We start from the raw sequence: 16,865 nt of genomic DNA on the forward strand, positions 1-16,865 counted from the left end.
TCATGATCTCGTGGTTTGTGGGTTCCAGTCCCACATCAGGCTCTGTGCTGACAGCTCAGAGCCTGGATCCTGCTTCAGATTCTGTGTCTTCCTCTGTCTATATGCCCCTCCCCCACTTGTACTCTGTCTCTCAAAAATAAACATTAAAGGAAAGACTTTTTAAAAATGTATTAGGCAAAGAGTAGACTACATACAACTTTATCAAATCACAGTTTACTTGTGACTCTAGATTGGCCATGGTTACAAGAATTCAGCCAGAGCCCACAACAGCCTTCTGTAAGAATCCATTGGCTATATGGAACTTCTTTAAAAAAAATTTTTTTTTACATTTATTTATTTTTGAGAGACAGAGTACAAGTGGGAGAGAGGCAGAGAGAGAAAGAGATACAGAATCTGAAGCTGGCTCCAGGCTCTGAGCAAATGTTCAACACAGAGCTTAATGCGGGGCTCAAACCCATGAACTGTGAGATCATGACCTGAGCCAAAGTCAGACACTTAACCAACTGAGCCACCCAGGAACCCCTATATGGAACTTCTTTAAAAATTTTTTTAAGCATGCTCCATGTCCAATGTGGGGGTCGAACTCACAATCCTGAGATCTGAGTCACATGCTCTACTGACTCAGTCAGACGCCCCTATATATAGGAACTTTCAATAAAAGTATAGTATATTTTATTATTCCTAAATTGTGTATAACACAACCTTTATAAGAGTAAGATTTATAGACATGCAAACATTTCCCCAGAGAGCCAGTTATTAAACTTATTACTAGGGGTATATTTGTGTTGTTAATTCTGGGTTCAGTCCCAGAGAAGGGAGTCAAGACTAGCTAAACATAAGCAGGAGGGGAGTTATTGTAGGATGTTGAATGGCTAACAGATTTACTTGTGAGGGGGAGGCGTGAAGGAACAGACCTTCGACCGAACATGACCCCCACATGACTCCAAGTCAGAGGCCAGAACTGGACAGTCACAGGTGCTGCTGCTCCTGCCACATTGAGGAAGCCATGTCTGTACCCACTGCCCCCACTGCCTCCATGAACATAGTAGATATACTGCAGTCCAAAACCAAGCCTTGCCCAAGCGCATCTGGGTGGTGGAGCCCAAATCACTTCCTTAGGTGCAAGGGGACTTCGGAGATGTTTGAGAGTGTTTGGCTTCCAGCCTATACATTCTAAGGAATTGGATGCACAGGATTTGACCCAGAGGATGGACGGGATGAGGAGAAGGTACTTGCCAGCCACAGGGAGTAGTTTGATAAGTTTGGAGAATCTTGATGGTCACGTGGAGAGCATGGGGAAGCTCAAGAGAGAATGGTAGTGCCGAACCCTGAAGGCCAGCCTGAATATTTGCAGTTCCTTCTCCTTGACATCTGCTCCCTCTTTCCTAAAGTTTTGGGGTGATCACCTCCAAAGCCAAGAATGCCATATGTCCCCAAATTTAACTCTGAGGTCTTTTGATACTATATAGCCAGAAAAGATTGGGGGCATGACTGGTAAAGGATATAAGGTCAAGACTTGCCTTAATCAGCATGATGATTACATCTTGACCAGCAAAAAGTCCTTAGTCTCTTTTAGCCTCCATTTCTTCATCTGTAAAACAGGACTATTTACCTCATAAAGTCTACAAGGATGAGAGTTGGTCTAGCCCAGATTTACTCGGTTCACATTCATCTTCGAATTCAGCGGTTCTAAGTGTTGTCGCTGGATCAGCAGCATCAGTATCACCTGGGAACTTATTAAAAATGAAGATTCTCAGGCCTACCCAAGAGCTGTTCAGTCCAAACCTCAGTAATCTGTCTTGACAAGCCTTCCAGGTGATTCTGGTGTACACTAAACGTGGAGAACTCTGACCTGAGGAAAGAGTCTCTCTATATTTGAGTAAGCATAAAGAACACTTAGGGGACTTCTTCAGAAGGCAAATTTCTGCCTCTGCCCAGAGATTCTCATTCATTAACTCTGGTCATTTGCATTTGAATAAGGATAGCCAGAGATTTTAATGCAAGCGCTCTTGAACTTCAGTCTGAGAAAAATAATACAGGTGTCACAAAGTGACAGCAGGAAGGGGGCATCCTAACTAATAATAGGTGAGTTTGATTTGTCCTTTACAGTGTTTTACTGAAATCTGATTTAATAGTTATTATGAAGACTGTAAATAAAATTTCGGATTTCTGGCGTCTTTTGACTATTCAGAAGATCAGGCAACACCAGGCTGTATTGTGATGTGGCCCTCTCTGGCTGGAGCTGAAAAGCACCTGCCCTTTCTAAAGGGACTGCTCTTTTGTCCCATTTTTATTTCCTGCCAGGCCAGCTGCTGGGGCGTTCATTCATCGGAGACTGGGAGGTCCCGACCCCTGAAGTTCACCAATATTGCCACTAGAGGGAGATAGCAGTGAGGGGCCTTGGGTGTCCAGGGGACCTGGGAAAGTTAGGGAAGGTGATTTCCTGGTGGCATAGAAAACATAGTTAATGCCCATAATCAATTCATTTGTAACAAATTATCATTTGTGGACACATGGTGAAATTGTTTTCTACACAGATACAGATGGGGTTAAAGACCCATGAGAGCCTTTCTGAGAAGAAAATGTTCACCTGTGTTTCTCTGGCACCTGCAGTTCCTTGTTGATAAATGTTGAATGAATGTTCACTAAGCTTCCAAGACCAACACCTGGCATATAATAAGGGCTTAATGAATGTCTTATCCCTTCTCCTTCCTCTTCAACAGTAGTTGGACTTGAACCTTAACTATAATGTGCCTCTTAAAGTTCCTACTAAAAAAGGGTAAGATTTTATAAAAAGATATAAAATAAATAAGAAAAATGACATATCGTTCTTTCCTACCAGATTAGGAAAGATTAAAAGGATTGTGAAAACCCAGCTTTTAATGTAATACAGAGATATAATAGACTCTGTTATACACTGTTGGAGAAAGTGTAAACTAATCTAACATTGCTGGAAGGCAGTTTGGCAATGTGTGTCAGAATTTAAAACATACATGCCTGTAGGAGACAATCCCAAGGGGATAATCAAACATGGGCATTATATTAGGATAAATAAGGTTATGTTGCAATTCTAAGCAATCCTCAAATCTCAGTGGATTAACTAACAAAGGTGCATTCCTTCAATCTCACTATTTGATCAGCAGGAGTCCTTGCTTTTCATGGTCATTCAGGGACCCAGGCCACTGGAGACTATCTTCACCTATGCTTCTGTGGTCAATAGGACAGGGGAAGGTAGTGTTGAGAATCAAGCACAGGCTGTTAACATTTCCACTCACATTACCAGAGTCACTTTGCTAAGGAAAGTGGCCAAAGCAAGTAAGAAGGCCATATCTGATTCAAAGGGAAAAAACAATTCTGTCTTATGCTTGGGGGGAGAACTTGAGTATTTGTGAGCTGTCTTAATGACCACTCTAGGCATTAAGATGTGTGTACAAGATTATCAGTTAAAGTTGCTGTCACAGAAACCCAACTGCAGTGGCTTAGTGAATAGTAGTTTCCTTTTGTCTTGCAGCAGAGTCTAGAATTAAGCAATCCAGGGCTAGAACAGCTGCTCGGGGAAATTTTCAAGACCCAGTTCCCTTATAGCTTCTCCTCTCATCATCCACGCATATAGCTTTCATCCTAATGGTCTCTGTGTGACTATTCCACCTCCAGCCATCGCATCTGAGTTTTAGGCAGAGGTAAGGGGAAAGGACAACTGCAGGTTTCCTGGGAGTTTTATACAGCAGCCTTCCACTTATGTGTCAGTAGCTAGAATGGTGGTGAGTTTTGTAAACTGGGGATTTTACTGTTCTGGACAAGATCAGAGTTATATATAATACTGACACATTAGAAAGAACTGAATATTAATCTTCAAAAATATTTCCTTGAGGTGTAATTGTGCAATAAAGAACTCAGATCCAAACTTTACAGGTTAGTGAATTGTTACATATGTATATACTTATGTAAGCATCACGCAAATCAAGATAGAGATCATTTCTAGTACCCTGGAAGGCTCCCTTGTACCCTTCCCAAGGCAAAATGCAACCCCCAACCAAAGATAACCATGAAGCCAGAAGATTACTTTTGACTGTTCAATTTTTAAAAACATTTTTAAATGTTTTTATTTATTTCTGAGAGAGAGAGAGACAGAGAGAGAGACAGAGAGACAGCATGAGCAGGGGAGGGTCAGAGAGAGAGGGAGACACAGAATCTGAAGTAGGCTCCAGGCTCTGAGCTGTCAGCACAGAGCCTGATGTGGGGCTCGAACCCACGAACCGTGAGATCATGACCTGAGCTGAAGTCAGACGCTTAACCGACTGAGACGCTTAACCGACTGAGCCACCCAGGAGCCCCCTGACTGTTTTTTTTTTTTTTAAATATTTATTTGTTTTTGAGAGACGGAGCATGAGCAGGGGAGGGGCAGAGAGAGAGAGAGGCACAAAATCCAAAGGAGGCTCTAGGCTCTGAGATGTCAACACAGAGCCTGATGCAGGGCTTGAACCTACAAACTGCAACATCATGACATGAGCCGAAGTCGGATGCTTAACTTACTGAGCCACCCAGGCACCCTTTTACCTATTCTTGAACTTCATATAAATGAAATCATACTGAATGTGCTCTTTGTGTTTGACTTCTTTTGCTCAACTATTTATTTTAAATTCTGTGTAAGTTATGGCATACATAGAATAATATGCAATCCCTAAAGACAATAATATAGAACCATATTACTTGGCATGAAATGATGTCCTTGATATATTATTGAGTTCTTAAAAAAGATTACAAGGATCTATTTTACATAAAATGACTCATTTATGAAAAAATGTAAATACATTATTTGTTGTAATATATTATTATAACATTTTATGTTATGTTTACAGAGAAAAGTTTGAAACAATATTCACCAAAATGCTACTTGTTATATCTGGGTGTTAGGATGAAAATAGTTTTAACTTTCTTTATGCTCTTCTGTTTGGTTTGAATATTTTTAAAACTTTTAATTTTGGAATGGGTTTAAATTTATAGAGGAGTTGTAAGAACAGCACAAAGAATTCCTGTATAACCTTCATCAAGATTCACCAGTTGTTAACATTTTGCTACATTTGCTTCTTTTTTTCCCTCTGTTTCCCTTCCTGAATCATTTGAGAGTTAAATATCATTTGTTATACTCACTTACCCCTATATACTTAAGTGATTATTTTCTTTAAAATTTTTTAGTGTTTATTTACTTTTGAGAGAGAGTGACAGAGCAGAGCATGAGTGGGAGAGGAGCAGAGAGAGAGGGAGACACAGAATCTGAAACAGGCTCCAGGCTCCGAGCTGTCAGCACAGAGCTGAACATGGGGCTCTAACTCACAAACTTGTGAGATCATAACCTGATCCAAAGTTGGACGCTCAACCGACTGAGCCACTCAGGTGCCCCTTAAGTGATTATTTTCCAAGGTCAGAAATTAACTGCAGAATAATTCTCCAAATTGGAATTTAACACTGATGAAACATATAATCTACAGTCCATAGTCCATTTCACCAATTTCCCCAATCATATTCTCTATGGTGATTTTTCTCCCAGTGCCAGCATTTATTTAGTTCTTATGCCTATTAAGCTAGTTGAACTTGTGATGAGTAGATAACATTTTCATTAAAAAAAGAAAAAGGAAAAGAAAAAGGAACTTGAAACCTCTTGCATTAAGCCAAGTAAACTGGGGTAAGATGCAATAGAGAGAGTTTATCTTCAAAGTCTGGTCTGCCTGTAGCCTTAGGAGTTAGCCCCTTTGTTTGTGTCCCTTGATGTTTCCAGGGAAGCTGTGAAGTCCTGCGTCTGATAGACCTTGGGACCTCGCCTTTCTACTACAAGTGGATCTGGCAGCATCTGAAGCTGATAGATGACACACCTCTGAAGACCCACCTCAATGGTAACTGGCCTCTGCGCACAGCAGGGGGCGCCTGGGCCCTTCTGCTTCCAGTTCCCAGCCTATAGAATCTTAGACCGCTAGAGCTAGAAAGACGCGGCAGGATGTCTGGTTTGATCTCCTCTTCTCCCAGCTGTGCAAACGTGGCCCACTGGCCCCGCCGGGTGAGGCTCCTGCCCCCCGTCCAGCTTCTCCTTTTTAGGCTTTCCCTTTGTGTCAGGCGCTCCGAGGGAGAGGGGTGGAAAGGAGCCTGGAGCTTGACAGAGCTGGGTTTGAATCTCACTGATTAGCTGAGTGACTCTGATGAGTACTTAAAGCATCTAGGCCTGGTTTCTTCATATCTGTCATGATAGTGTCATGATTAGGAGCATAGGCCCAGGAGCCAAACTGCTTGTGTTTGAATCTAGGGTCCTTTTCTCATGAGTTGTGTGATACTGGGCAAGTGACTGTGTCCCTGTGGATTAGTTCCCTCAGACTCCACAAAATGTGAACCTCATAGGCTTGTTATGGAATTAAGCAAATGAATATATAAAGCTCTTAGAACACTGCCTGGATGCATTAGTATATAGTAGATGTTTGCTGTCTTTACCACACAGGTTACTAGGGAGGCTGAATCACATTGTGTATGGACAGGGCCTGTTGATGCTCAGAAAATGTCCTTTCTCTTCTCATGTCAATTTTCCCCCTCTCTTTTCCGCTCTCAATCCACCAGAGAAAAAGCTGCATCCCATAACATTTTTTACCCAAAATTTATTTATTGTGGCAAATACGCATCACATAAAATTTACTATCTTAACCATTTTTAAACCTCCAATTCAATGGTATTAAATATCTTCATAATATTGTACAGCCATCACCATCATCCATTTCCTTAACTTTTTTCATTTTGTGAAACTGAAAGTATATACCTGTTAAACAATAACGAATTGTTTCCTCCTCCCCCTAGCCTCTGGCAACCACTCTTCTACTGTCTATCTTTATGCTTTTTAAGTACCTCGTATAAGTGGAAGCATACAGTTTTTGTCTTTTTGTGATTGGCTTATTTCACTTAGCATAATGCCCTTAAGGTTCATCTATATTGTAGCATGTGTCAGAATTTCCTTCCTTTTAAAACCTGAATAATATTCCATTTAAACCTGAATAATAAACATTTTGTTTATCCATTCATCCATTGATGGACACTTGAGCTACTTCCACATTTTAGCTCTAGTGAATAATGCTGATATGCGCATGAGTGTACAGTTATGTCTTTGAGACCCTGTTTTCTTTTGAATCTACATCCAGAAGTGGGATTGCTGGGTCATAAGGGTAGTTCCATTTTTTATCTTTTTAAGGAATCGCCATACTGTGTTCTATAGTGGCTGCACCATTTTACATTCCCACCAACAATGCACAAGGGTTCCAATTTCTCCACATCCTTAGCACCACTTGCTATTTTCTGTTTTGTTTTGTTTTTTTAATGTTTATTTTTGAGAGAAAGAGCGAGCACATGCACGCACACAGTGAAGGGACAGAGAAAGAAGGAGAGAGAATTCCAGGCAGGCTCTGTACTGTCAGCGCAGAGCCCTACACAGGGCTGGAACTCACAAACCCATGAGATCATGACCTGAACTGAAATCAAGAGTTGAACACTTAACCAACTAAGACCCAGTCCCCCCTCTTTGTTTTTTTAATGATATTGATCCTAATGGATATGAGAAAGTATCTTGTAGTTTTGATTTATATTTCCCTAATAATTATTATTAACATTTTTTATGTGCTTATTGTGCATTCACATATCTTTCTTGGATAAATGTCTATGCAAGTTCTCTGCCCATTTTAAAATCTGCTTGTCTTTTTTTGTTAAGTTTTAGGAATTTCCTATATATTCTGGATATTAATCCCTTATCAGTTGTATGGTTTGCAGATATTTTATCTCATTCTGTGGGCTGCCTTTTTACTCTGCTGATATTGTCTTTTGATGCACAAAATTTTTAAATTTTCTTAAAGTCCAGTTTGTCCATTTTTTCCCTTTTGTTGTTTATGTCTTTAGTATATATCCAAGAAATCACTGCCAAGTCCAGTGTTGTGATATTTTTGCCCTGTTTTCTTCTAACAGTTTTATAGTTTTAGGCCTTACATTTAGGTCTTTGATCCATTTTGAGTTAATTTTAATATGTGGTGTTACTAAGAGTCTAACTTCATTCTTGTGAATGTCAATGTTCAATTTTTCTAGCACCATTTATTGAAAAGACTGTTCTTTCCCCCATGGAATGGTCTTGGCATGCTGTCTAAAATCATTTGACTATATATCTGAGGGTTTATTCCTGAGCCTTTATTTCATTCTTTTGGTTTATATGTCTGGTTTTATGCCAATACTACATTGCTTTGATTACTGTAGTTCTATAGTAAGTTTTCAAATCAGGAAGTGTGAGCCCTTCTGCTTTGTTCTTTTTCAAAATTGTTTTGGCTATATGGGGTCCCTTGAGATTTCATATAAATTATAGAGTGGATTTTTTATTTCTTCAGAAAAGTCATTGGGATTAAAAAAATGTTTATTTTTGAGAGTGAGAGAGAGAAAAAAACATGAGTGGAGGAGGAGCAGAGAAAGAGGGGGACAGAGGATCTTAAATGGGCTCTGTGCTGACAACAGAAAGCCTAATGCGGGGCTCAAACTCACAAACCATGAGATCATGACCTGAGCGAAAGTTGGATGCTTAATTGACTGAGCCACCCAGGTGCCCTGTCATTGGGTTATTGGGATTTTAATAGGGATTGCATTGAGTCTGTAGCTCACTTTGAGTGGTATTGAAATCTTAGCAATACTAAGTCTTCTAATCCATGAACATGGGATGTGTTTCCATTTATTATACTTTGATCTTCAGAGCTCTTTATTTGTGCATCTCTCTGCTCCCTGGTGAACTCTTGCTGTCCTGTCCTCCCCAGATTCTCAGTTCTGTCTCATCAGTTCGGGGAAGCTTATGGGATCCACCTGGGTTGCCTTTCCCTGCAACATGGCCCCGAAGACCTCCAACCCCTCCAGGCAGTAAGCTGGGGCAATAGTAGAGCTCATCTCATTTGTTTTCTGTCTTGCAGGAATAATTGTTCTTCATGGCCTGTTGCCCAATATCTTGAAAGCCGTTTGTTGGATACATTTATCCCAGTTTTTTTTTTAGTAGTTTCAGGTGGGAGAGCATGTCTAGTCTGTTAGTTCACTTGGCTGGAAGCAGAAGTCTAGATATAGGGGCGCCTGGGTGGCTTAGTTGGTTAAGCGTCCGACTTTCACTTAGGTCATGATCCCGCGGTTCGTGGGTTCGGGCCCTGCGTCGGGCTCTGTGCTGACTGCCAGATCAGAGCCTGGAGCCTGTTTCAGTCTGTGACTCCCTCTCTCTCTGACCCTCCCCTGCTCACGCTGTCTCTCTCTCTCTCCTAGAAATAAATAAAAAATATTAAAAAAAAAAAGAAGTCTAGATGTGTCTCTCTTCCTTCCTTTCTTTCGTTTTTAGAATTGTGTTTCTTAATAGCTGAGTTTTATACTACTGTATGTATATACCACAATTAATTAAAGCAATGGCCTTTTACAGATATTTTGAGTTATTTCCAATTTTTCACTATTACCCTAATGTGGAGAATTTCATTGTGTGTTTATCCTTGCATACTTGTACAAGGAAACAGTGGATAAAATCTTAGAGTTACTGAATTGAGTAATTGATCTAGTGCATGCTGGCCATGCACACTTAAAATATTGATAGATAGTGACCAAAAAAGCCTTGTAAAAAGGTTTACTCAGGGCTTTTTATATGTTCTCTGCTAATTTAGGCCTATTCTTTGTAGATTTTGGGTTTGTTTCTATTAACATTACTTTTAATAGTTGATTTTAACACTGGAGATCTATTTTTATTTTTTTATCAAACAATTTTTAATGTTTATTTTTGAGAGAGATAGCACACACTTGAGAGCATGGGAGGGGTATACAGAGAGGGAGACAGAGGATCTGAAGTAGGCTTTGCACTGACAGCAGAGAGCCCTGTGTGGGAGTCAAACCCATGAACTCTGAGATTATGACCTGAGCCAAAAGTGAGCTGCTTAACTTACTGAGCCACTTAGGCACCCTATATATATATGTGTGTGTGTGTGTAGATATATCTATGTGTGTGTGTAGATATATATACACGTATACATATCTACACACACATATATATAATGCTTATTTATTTAAAAAATTTAATGTTTATTTTATTTAAAAAATTTTTAATGTTTTATTTATTTCTGAGAGAGAGAGAGAGACACAGTGTGAGCAAGGGAGGGTCAGAGAGAGAGGGAGATACAGAATCCGAAACAGGCTCCAGGCTCTGAGCTAGTTGTCAGCACAGAGCCCGACACGGGGCTCGAACCCATGAACCATGAGATCATGACCTGGGCTGGAGTCGGACGCTCAACCAAGTGAGCCACCAGGTGCCCCTGTGTTTATTTTATCTTTGAGAGAGAGAGAGAGACAGACAGAGCCCAAGCAGGGGAGGGGCAGAGAGAGGGGGAGGGAGACACAGAATCTGAAGCAGGCTCCAGGCTCTGAGCTGCAGCAGAGACCCTGACGTTGGGCTTGAACTCATAGACCGTGAGATCATGACCTAAGCTCAAGTCAGACACTTAACTGAGCCACCCATATGCTCCTAATGTTTATTTGTTTTTGAGAGAGAGAGTGAGTGCACATACGTGCATGCACATGTGCACAAGTTGGGGAGGTGCAGGGAAAGAGGAGACAGAGGATCCCAAGCGGGCTCCATGGTGACAACAGAGAGCCTGATGAGCTCGAACTCACGCACTGAGAGATCATGATCTGAACTGAAGTTGGCACTTAATTGACTGAGCCACCCAGGTGCCCCAGATCTATCTTTAAAATCAAAGTTATAGAGATTTAATTTTCATACAATGAAATGCCCACATTTTAAACGTGTGGTTCAATGAATTTTGACAAATTTATATCTGTGGTAATTGCCACAGTCAAGTTACAGAATATTTCCATCCCCCCAAAACTTCCCTTGTGTTCTTTCTCAGTCAATCCCTACCCTTCACCCCTGACTCTAGGTAACAACTGATCTGATTTCTATTGCAATAGGTTAGATCTGTCTTTCCTAGAGTTTCATATAAATGGAACCACACAGTATGTACTCTTTTGTGCCTAGCTCCTTTTCATTCAGTACAGTGTTCTGAGTAGTTGGTTTACTCCTTTTTACTTCTGAGTAGTATTCTCTTGGAGATCTTATTAACTCTTAAATAGGGCCTATTATGTGTACCATGCAAGGTGTAGCACATACTTTATCTGCAATTCTTATAACAATCCTATGAGGGTGCCAGAAAATTACCTCATCCAAGGTTCTATAGCTTGTCATTTATTTATCTTTTATTGCTGCCTCTGTCCCCCATTCCAGATAAATATGATCTGTTAGTGGAAAGACATGAGCTTTTTCTTTTCTTTCTTTCTTTTTTTTTTTTTTTTGAGAGAGAGAGAGCGCACAAGTGAGCAAGGGGCAGAGACAGAAGCAGGGCTTTCATTCACACTATGTGGGGCTTGTGTTCTCGCAGTGCGGGGCTCGAACTCATGAACTGTGAGATCATGACCTGAGCCAAAGTCAGTTGCTTAATGGACTGAGCCACCCAGGCACCCCTAGAAAGACATGAGCTTGAAAGCAGGTAGACTTGAGTTCACATCTAAGCTTCAGCCCTTTTCTGGGTGAATTAAACTCTCTGCTGCTCTTTTTTTTTTTTTTTTTAGAGTTTATTTATTTATTTTTGAGAGAGAGTGTGCATGTGCATGAACAAGCAGGGTAGGAGCAGAGAGAGAGGAAGAGAACCCCAAGCAGTCTCTGCTGACAGCACAGGCCAGACCTGGGCCTCAATCCTATGAACTGTGAGATCATGACCTGAGCCAAAAATCAAGAGTCAGACACTCAACCAACTGAACCACCGAGGCACCCCATCTCTGCTTATCATTTTATTTCTTAAATGGAGCCAATGACACTTGTCTGGATGTAATGTATGCACAGGCTCTGCTCAGGGCCTGGCACAAAGGGACAACATGGAAACCACAGTGTTTTCAGTTTCCTTAATTTCCCCATGCACCAGGCTAGCCAGGCAGGTGAGGATGGTATACCTTTCATCATCAGCAGCAAAGCCCTAATATATGCAAAGACCCAGTAATGTGTTTTTCTGTGCTTTCTCTAACAGAACCTTCTCCTGTGGAGAGATTTAAGGAATTCCAGATCAAATCATATCCTGTACAGGACTTTAGTACTCTGAAACTTAAGCACCTCCAGAAAGCCTGGGAACAACAGGGGTCCAGCTTCAGTAGGACTAACACCTCAGGAAATACTCTCCCAAAGACCTTGGGCCCGAAGATCAAGTAAGCTTAGCGGTCGGCAGATAGAAGGATCCAGACTCTAGTTGCAAAGGAAGATAGAACTTGAAAGGACAGAATGTCAGGGATACTGGGGAGAGGCTGGAGGTAGCAGGCACAGCTCAGTCCCAAAGATTGGGGTATATATAGAAGGCAGCCTAGAGAAGTGCTAGATTGGAGACCCAGGAGCTGCATTCTCTGCCTGTAACCCACAGGTCCATTTTAGGTGATCAGTTACTTCCTTTCTCAGGGAACCCATTTGAGGAAGAAGGTGCAGGACAGATATGGCTCTGGCTCTGATATTCTGTCTGTGTGTCACTGGATCTTTTTGCTTTGTTCTGTGTGTGTGTGTGTGTGTGTGTGTGTGTTGATAGAGAGAAGACTCCAGAATGAGTGTGGGTATGTGCACACAAGAGGGGGAGGGACAGAGAGAGGCAAAGAGAATCCCAAGCAGGCTCTGCACCGACAGCCTGACTCAGGACTCAGTCTCACTAACTGTGAGATCATGACCTGAGCCGATATCAAGAAGTCGGATACTTAACCAACTGAGCCAACCAGGTGCCCCTCACTGGCACTTTTTGACTCAGAGCCTCTTCAGAAAATTCTGCCTATCTAAGGGAGGCAGTAGCTAAGAGCCTGGCTTTGGAGTCAGTTCAACCCGGGTTCAAATCCTGGCTTGGCCACTTATTTTATATCTGTGTACTTGGACAAGGGACCTGACTTTCTAAGCCATAGTTTCTTTGTCTGTAGATAATATGATTCAAGTCCTGGTGGTGTTATAAGCCAGCAATTAAATGAGATAATGGTAATTATAGCTAACACTTCTGGAATACTCTGTGCCTGGTACTGAATTATTAAATTTAATCCTGACAATAGTTCTATTAATGAAGTACTGTTATCAATATCATTTGTCAGTTGAGAAAACCAACCTACACAGAGAGATTAAGCTACTTCATACAGGTAGGAAGTGGCAGAGCCAGGATTCAAACTTGAGCAGCTTATTCGTGCTCAGTCTTGTTTTTTGGTACAACTATCATGGCTGGAATGAGGATGCATGATGAGGGCTGCACTTATGCCTCATCCCAGAGAGGCTGAGGAGCAGGAAAGAACACTCAATGGTACCTGCCTAGAAGCAGCTCAGCGCTGGACCCAGAGGAATATAACACCTCTTTTCCTCCATTAAATGTAAAATTAAACTATCACAATGATACTAATAGGAACATCACAACCTTCATGTTGTCCCAAGTCCCACTTCAGTCAAGTCCTTTGCGTATTACCATTTCTAACCTGTCTGTCTCCATAAGGAGCATCCCATGACTTCTGAGTTGTTATTCCCTCTGATGGATAGTCTTTCTAGGAACCCAATGCTTGAAGTCCCAATCCCAATTCTTCACAAGGTAGGGATGGAACAGACTCAGTTTCTCTGCTGTAAATCAGTAAGGGAGAACAGACAGGTTGGACCCAGAAGTGAAAAATAAAGTCCGTGCTGGGCGTGTGCTACTCACGTATGCATCCTGGGGGTGGGGGTGGGGGTTGAGAACTGTAGGCTGCCTTGTTTATGTGTTGGGTGAATTTATGAATTGGGTGAATATATCGGCTATATTCTCATCTGATAAATAATTTTTTTCTCTGCCTCTAATCTAGATAGCATAGCCTGTCTCTTCCTTCTACCTTGCCTGAGACCAAAGAAAGCACAACAGGATTGCCTGTGTAAAATTAATTCCAACATGAACAAAATACAGTATCTACAGACTGCCTAAGGAAATCTGTTATATAAATAAACAAAGCCATCTCTTCTCTGCTTTTCTGCCAAGAAGGAGAGCCCCAACCTGTGCTGTGTCCCCAGGGGCACAGAGCCTACTCTATGTCAAAGCAGTCTGTTCTATATTGGACAGACTTAGAAATTTCTTCCTCATGTTGAGCATACGTCAGCCAGCCTATACTTCTCACCATTCAGGTCTGGCTCAGCTGCATGAGATCATTAGCCCCTTCTTCCACATAACAGCTTTCAAGTTTAAAGGAGTCCTATCTCTTTCTCTAAGTCTCCCCACTATTCAACTTCTCTAGTTCTTGACATGATCTCTTCCAGGGCTTGATTTTGAGTTTTCTCACTTTCTGAGGTGGTATGAAATCTCCAGGAAGGGGAGGTCTTAACATGCTGCAGAGTGGGGGCTCACTGTCCAGGACCTCATGAACTGCCTATGTTACAAATGAATCCTCTTTAACAAGTTGTCAAATTTCAGATCTAGGCAACCACATTCGCTTGAATGTCCCATGATCAATACCAAGTATGGTGATCTCCCTGAGGAGGCTGCAGTGGGTGCCTACATCAAGATCCACACTGTGGAGGAAGGAGAAACTGTGGTAAGTGTGCAGAGAGCCTCGTTCATTTGGGCTAGAGTGTTAAGTAATAACAGTAAAGGTTTAAAAACATTCAGCTCTATATTTGATGATATTAAGGAGTATTGACTTTTTTAGATATGATAATGGTATTATGGTTATGTTTTTTTAAGAGCCCTTAATTTTAGGAGATATGTAACCAAATACTTACAGATAAAATGATATGATACATGAGACTTGTTTTAAAATAATCTGGGAGCAAGGCAAGGGGTACCCTCTCACCACTCCTGTTCAACATTGTACTGGAAGTCCTAGCTAGACCATTAAGACAAGAAAAGTAAATCAGACATAATTGGGGAGGAAGAAACAAAGCTCTCCTTGTTTGCAGATGTTTGGTTGTCTATGTAAACAATTCCAAAGAATCAAAAGCAAAACCAAAAAACCCTCCTGAAGAAGTGAATAAATGATTATAGTAAGATCACAAGGTATAAGGCAATGAACATTGGAATTTGAAATTAAAAACACAATACCATTTATAGAAGCACAAAAATGAAATACTTAGGTATAAATCTAACAAAATATATTCAGGATCCATATGCAAAAAATACCCCTTATTAATTAAAATGAAAAAATTCAAAGAAGATTTAAATAAATAGAGGAATATTCTATGCTCACGAATTAGAAGGTTCTGTTGTTAACATGTTAGTTCTTCCCAACTTGTTGTATAGATTCAATACAACCCCAGTCAAAACCCCAGCAAGTTATTTTGTGGATATTGACATGTACAAATTTTCGAGTGAGTTGGAAAATTTGTATGAAAAAGTGAATATAAACAAACTGGTAGATCCATACAATGAAATATGAACTATCAAGCTATGAAAAGACATGGAGGTATTCTAAATGGGTATTCTAAAGTGAAAGAAGCCCATATGAAAAGATTAAGTATTGTATATTCCAATTGTATGACATTCTAGAAAAGGGATAACTATAGAGATAGTGATGAGTGGTCACCAGAGGTTTGGATTTTGAGGATAGGGATGAATAGGTAAAGTACAGAGGATTGTTAGTACAGTAAAATTATTCAGTATGATACCATAATGCTAGGTACAAAGCTTAAGAATTTTACAAGACCCTTGGACCTTTATAGCACAAAGAATGAACCTTAATGTATGTAGTTTGTGAAAACAACAACAAAAAGTTATTTAGGAGGCAGAGGATCCCAGGAGGGAATGCAGACTATGCCAAGAGAATCTAATGATATTACAAATGTGTGAAACAACCTCAGGAAAGAGGGTGGGAGAAAAAGGTGCTGACCTATGTAACACTGGAAGTGACCGGGGTCTTTGAGATGGAAAGCTGAAGGAATTGCACATGAGCACTGTACTCTAGTTGATAAAGTTGTTACCTATGGGTGGATGGGTAACGATTCTGATACTGTGTCCAAAATGAATGAATTCAGTAAGTGAATGGTAGATGATGGCAGCCAGATTTCTCACCATTGGAGTAGGAATTTACAGACAAACAAGGAGGAGGCTAGAATGATCCATGTGGTAATGGATTAGTTGAAGACATCAGTGTGAACTCCTGTGTAGCTTAATATAAATACAGATGGTTACACATGGAAATATTTATAGATATGTGTATCAATATATATCTTTTGGTCTGTCTGCTGACAGGGCCTAAAAGAAATGACACTCCAGTAGCAGAGAGCACTCCTAGCACTCCAATCTTGGTTTCTAATACCATTCTTTATTAAGAGGAACAAAGTTGGGGCCGCTGGGTGGCTCAGTCAGTTAAGCGTTCAGCTTCAGCTCAGGTCATGATCTCACGGTTCAAGGATTTAAGCCCAGCATAGGTCTCTGTGCTGACAGTACAGAGCCTACTTTTGATTCTGTGTCTCCTTCCCTCCCTGCATCTTAAAAAATAATTATAAATAAACAAACAAATAAGAGGAACAAGGCCTCCTTGGAAAATTATTGATTCTAGCACTAAGGCAGGAAATAGACAAGATGAACCTGGAGCGTTTTGTAGTGCCAGGGAGTAAACAAGTGTTGGGACAGAAACCCTACATTGATTGTGGCAGGCATATCAAAGGGGTTCAGGTGCCAACTGAAAGAGCTCCCAGTGTGGTCAAAGCTGGAACAATTTGAACAATTTAAACAACAAAATAAAATAGTATTAGATTATAACTCAAAGTATACAGTAAACATCCCTGAGTACATATCAGTATAATGAATAAATAAAAAGGGGAGAAGAGACAAATC

General features: G+C 40.7%; 1 protein-coding gene across 1 annotated transcript in view; it reads left to right on the forward strand.

The window, feature by feature from the left end:
* CNBD2 (cyclic nucleotide binding domain containing 2) overlaps window positions 1–16,865 on the forward strand; it is a 53,885-nt gene that overhangs the window by 25,429 nt on the left and 11,591 nt on the right. The window contains exons 8-10 of the mRNA XM_039227182.1: window positions 5,777–5,891; window positions 12,093–12,267; window positions 14,505–14,625. Coding sequence (XP_039083113.1) covers window positions 5,777–5,891; window positions 12,093–12,267; window positions 14,505–14,625 — 411 coding nt within the window. The remainder of the gene's footprint in view (window positions 1–5,776; window positions 5,892–12,092; window positions 12,268–14,504; window positions 14,626–16,865) is intronic.

The sequence above is a fragment of the Hyaena hyaena genome, unplaced genomic scaffold (assembly GCF_003009895.1).
Source record: "Hyaena hyaena isolate Hyena2069 unplaced genomic scaffold, ASM300989v1 scaffold_25, whole genome shotgun sequence".
In the NCBI taxonomy this organism is placed as follows: Eukaryota; Metazoa; Chordata; class Mammalia; order Carnivora; family Hyaenidae; genus Hyaena; species Hyaena hyaena.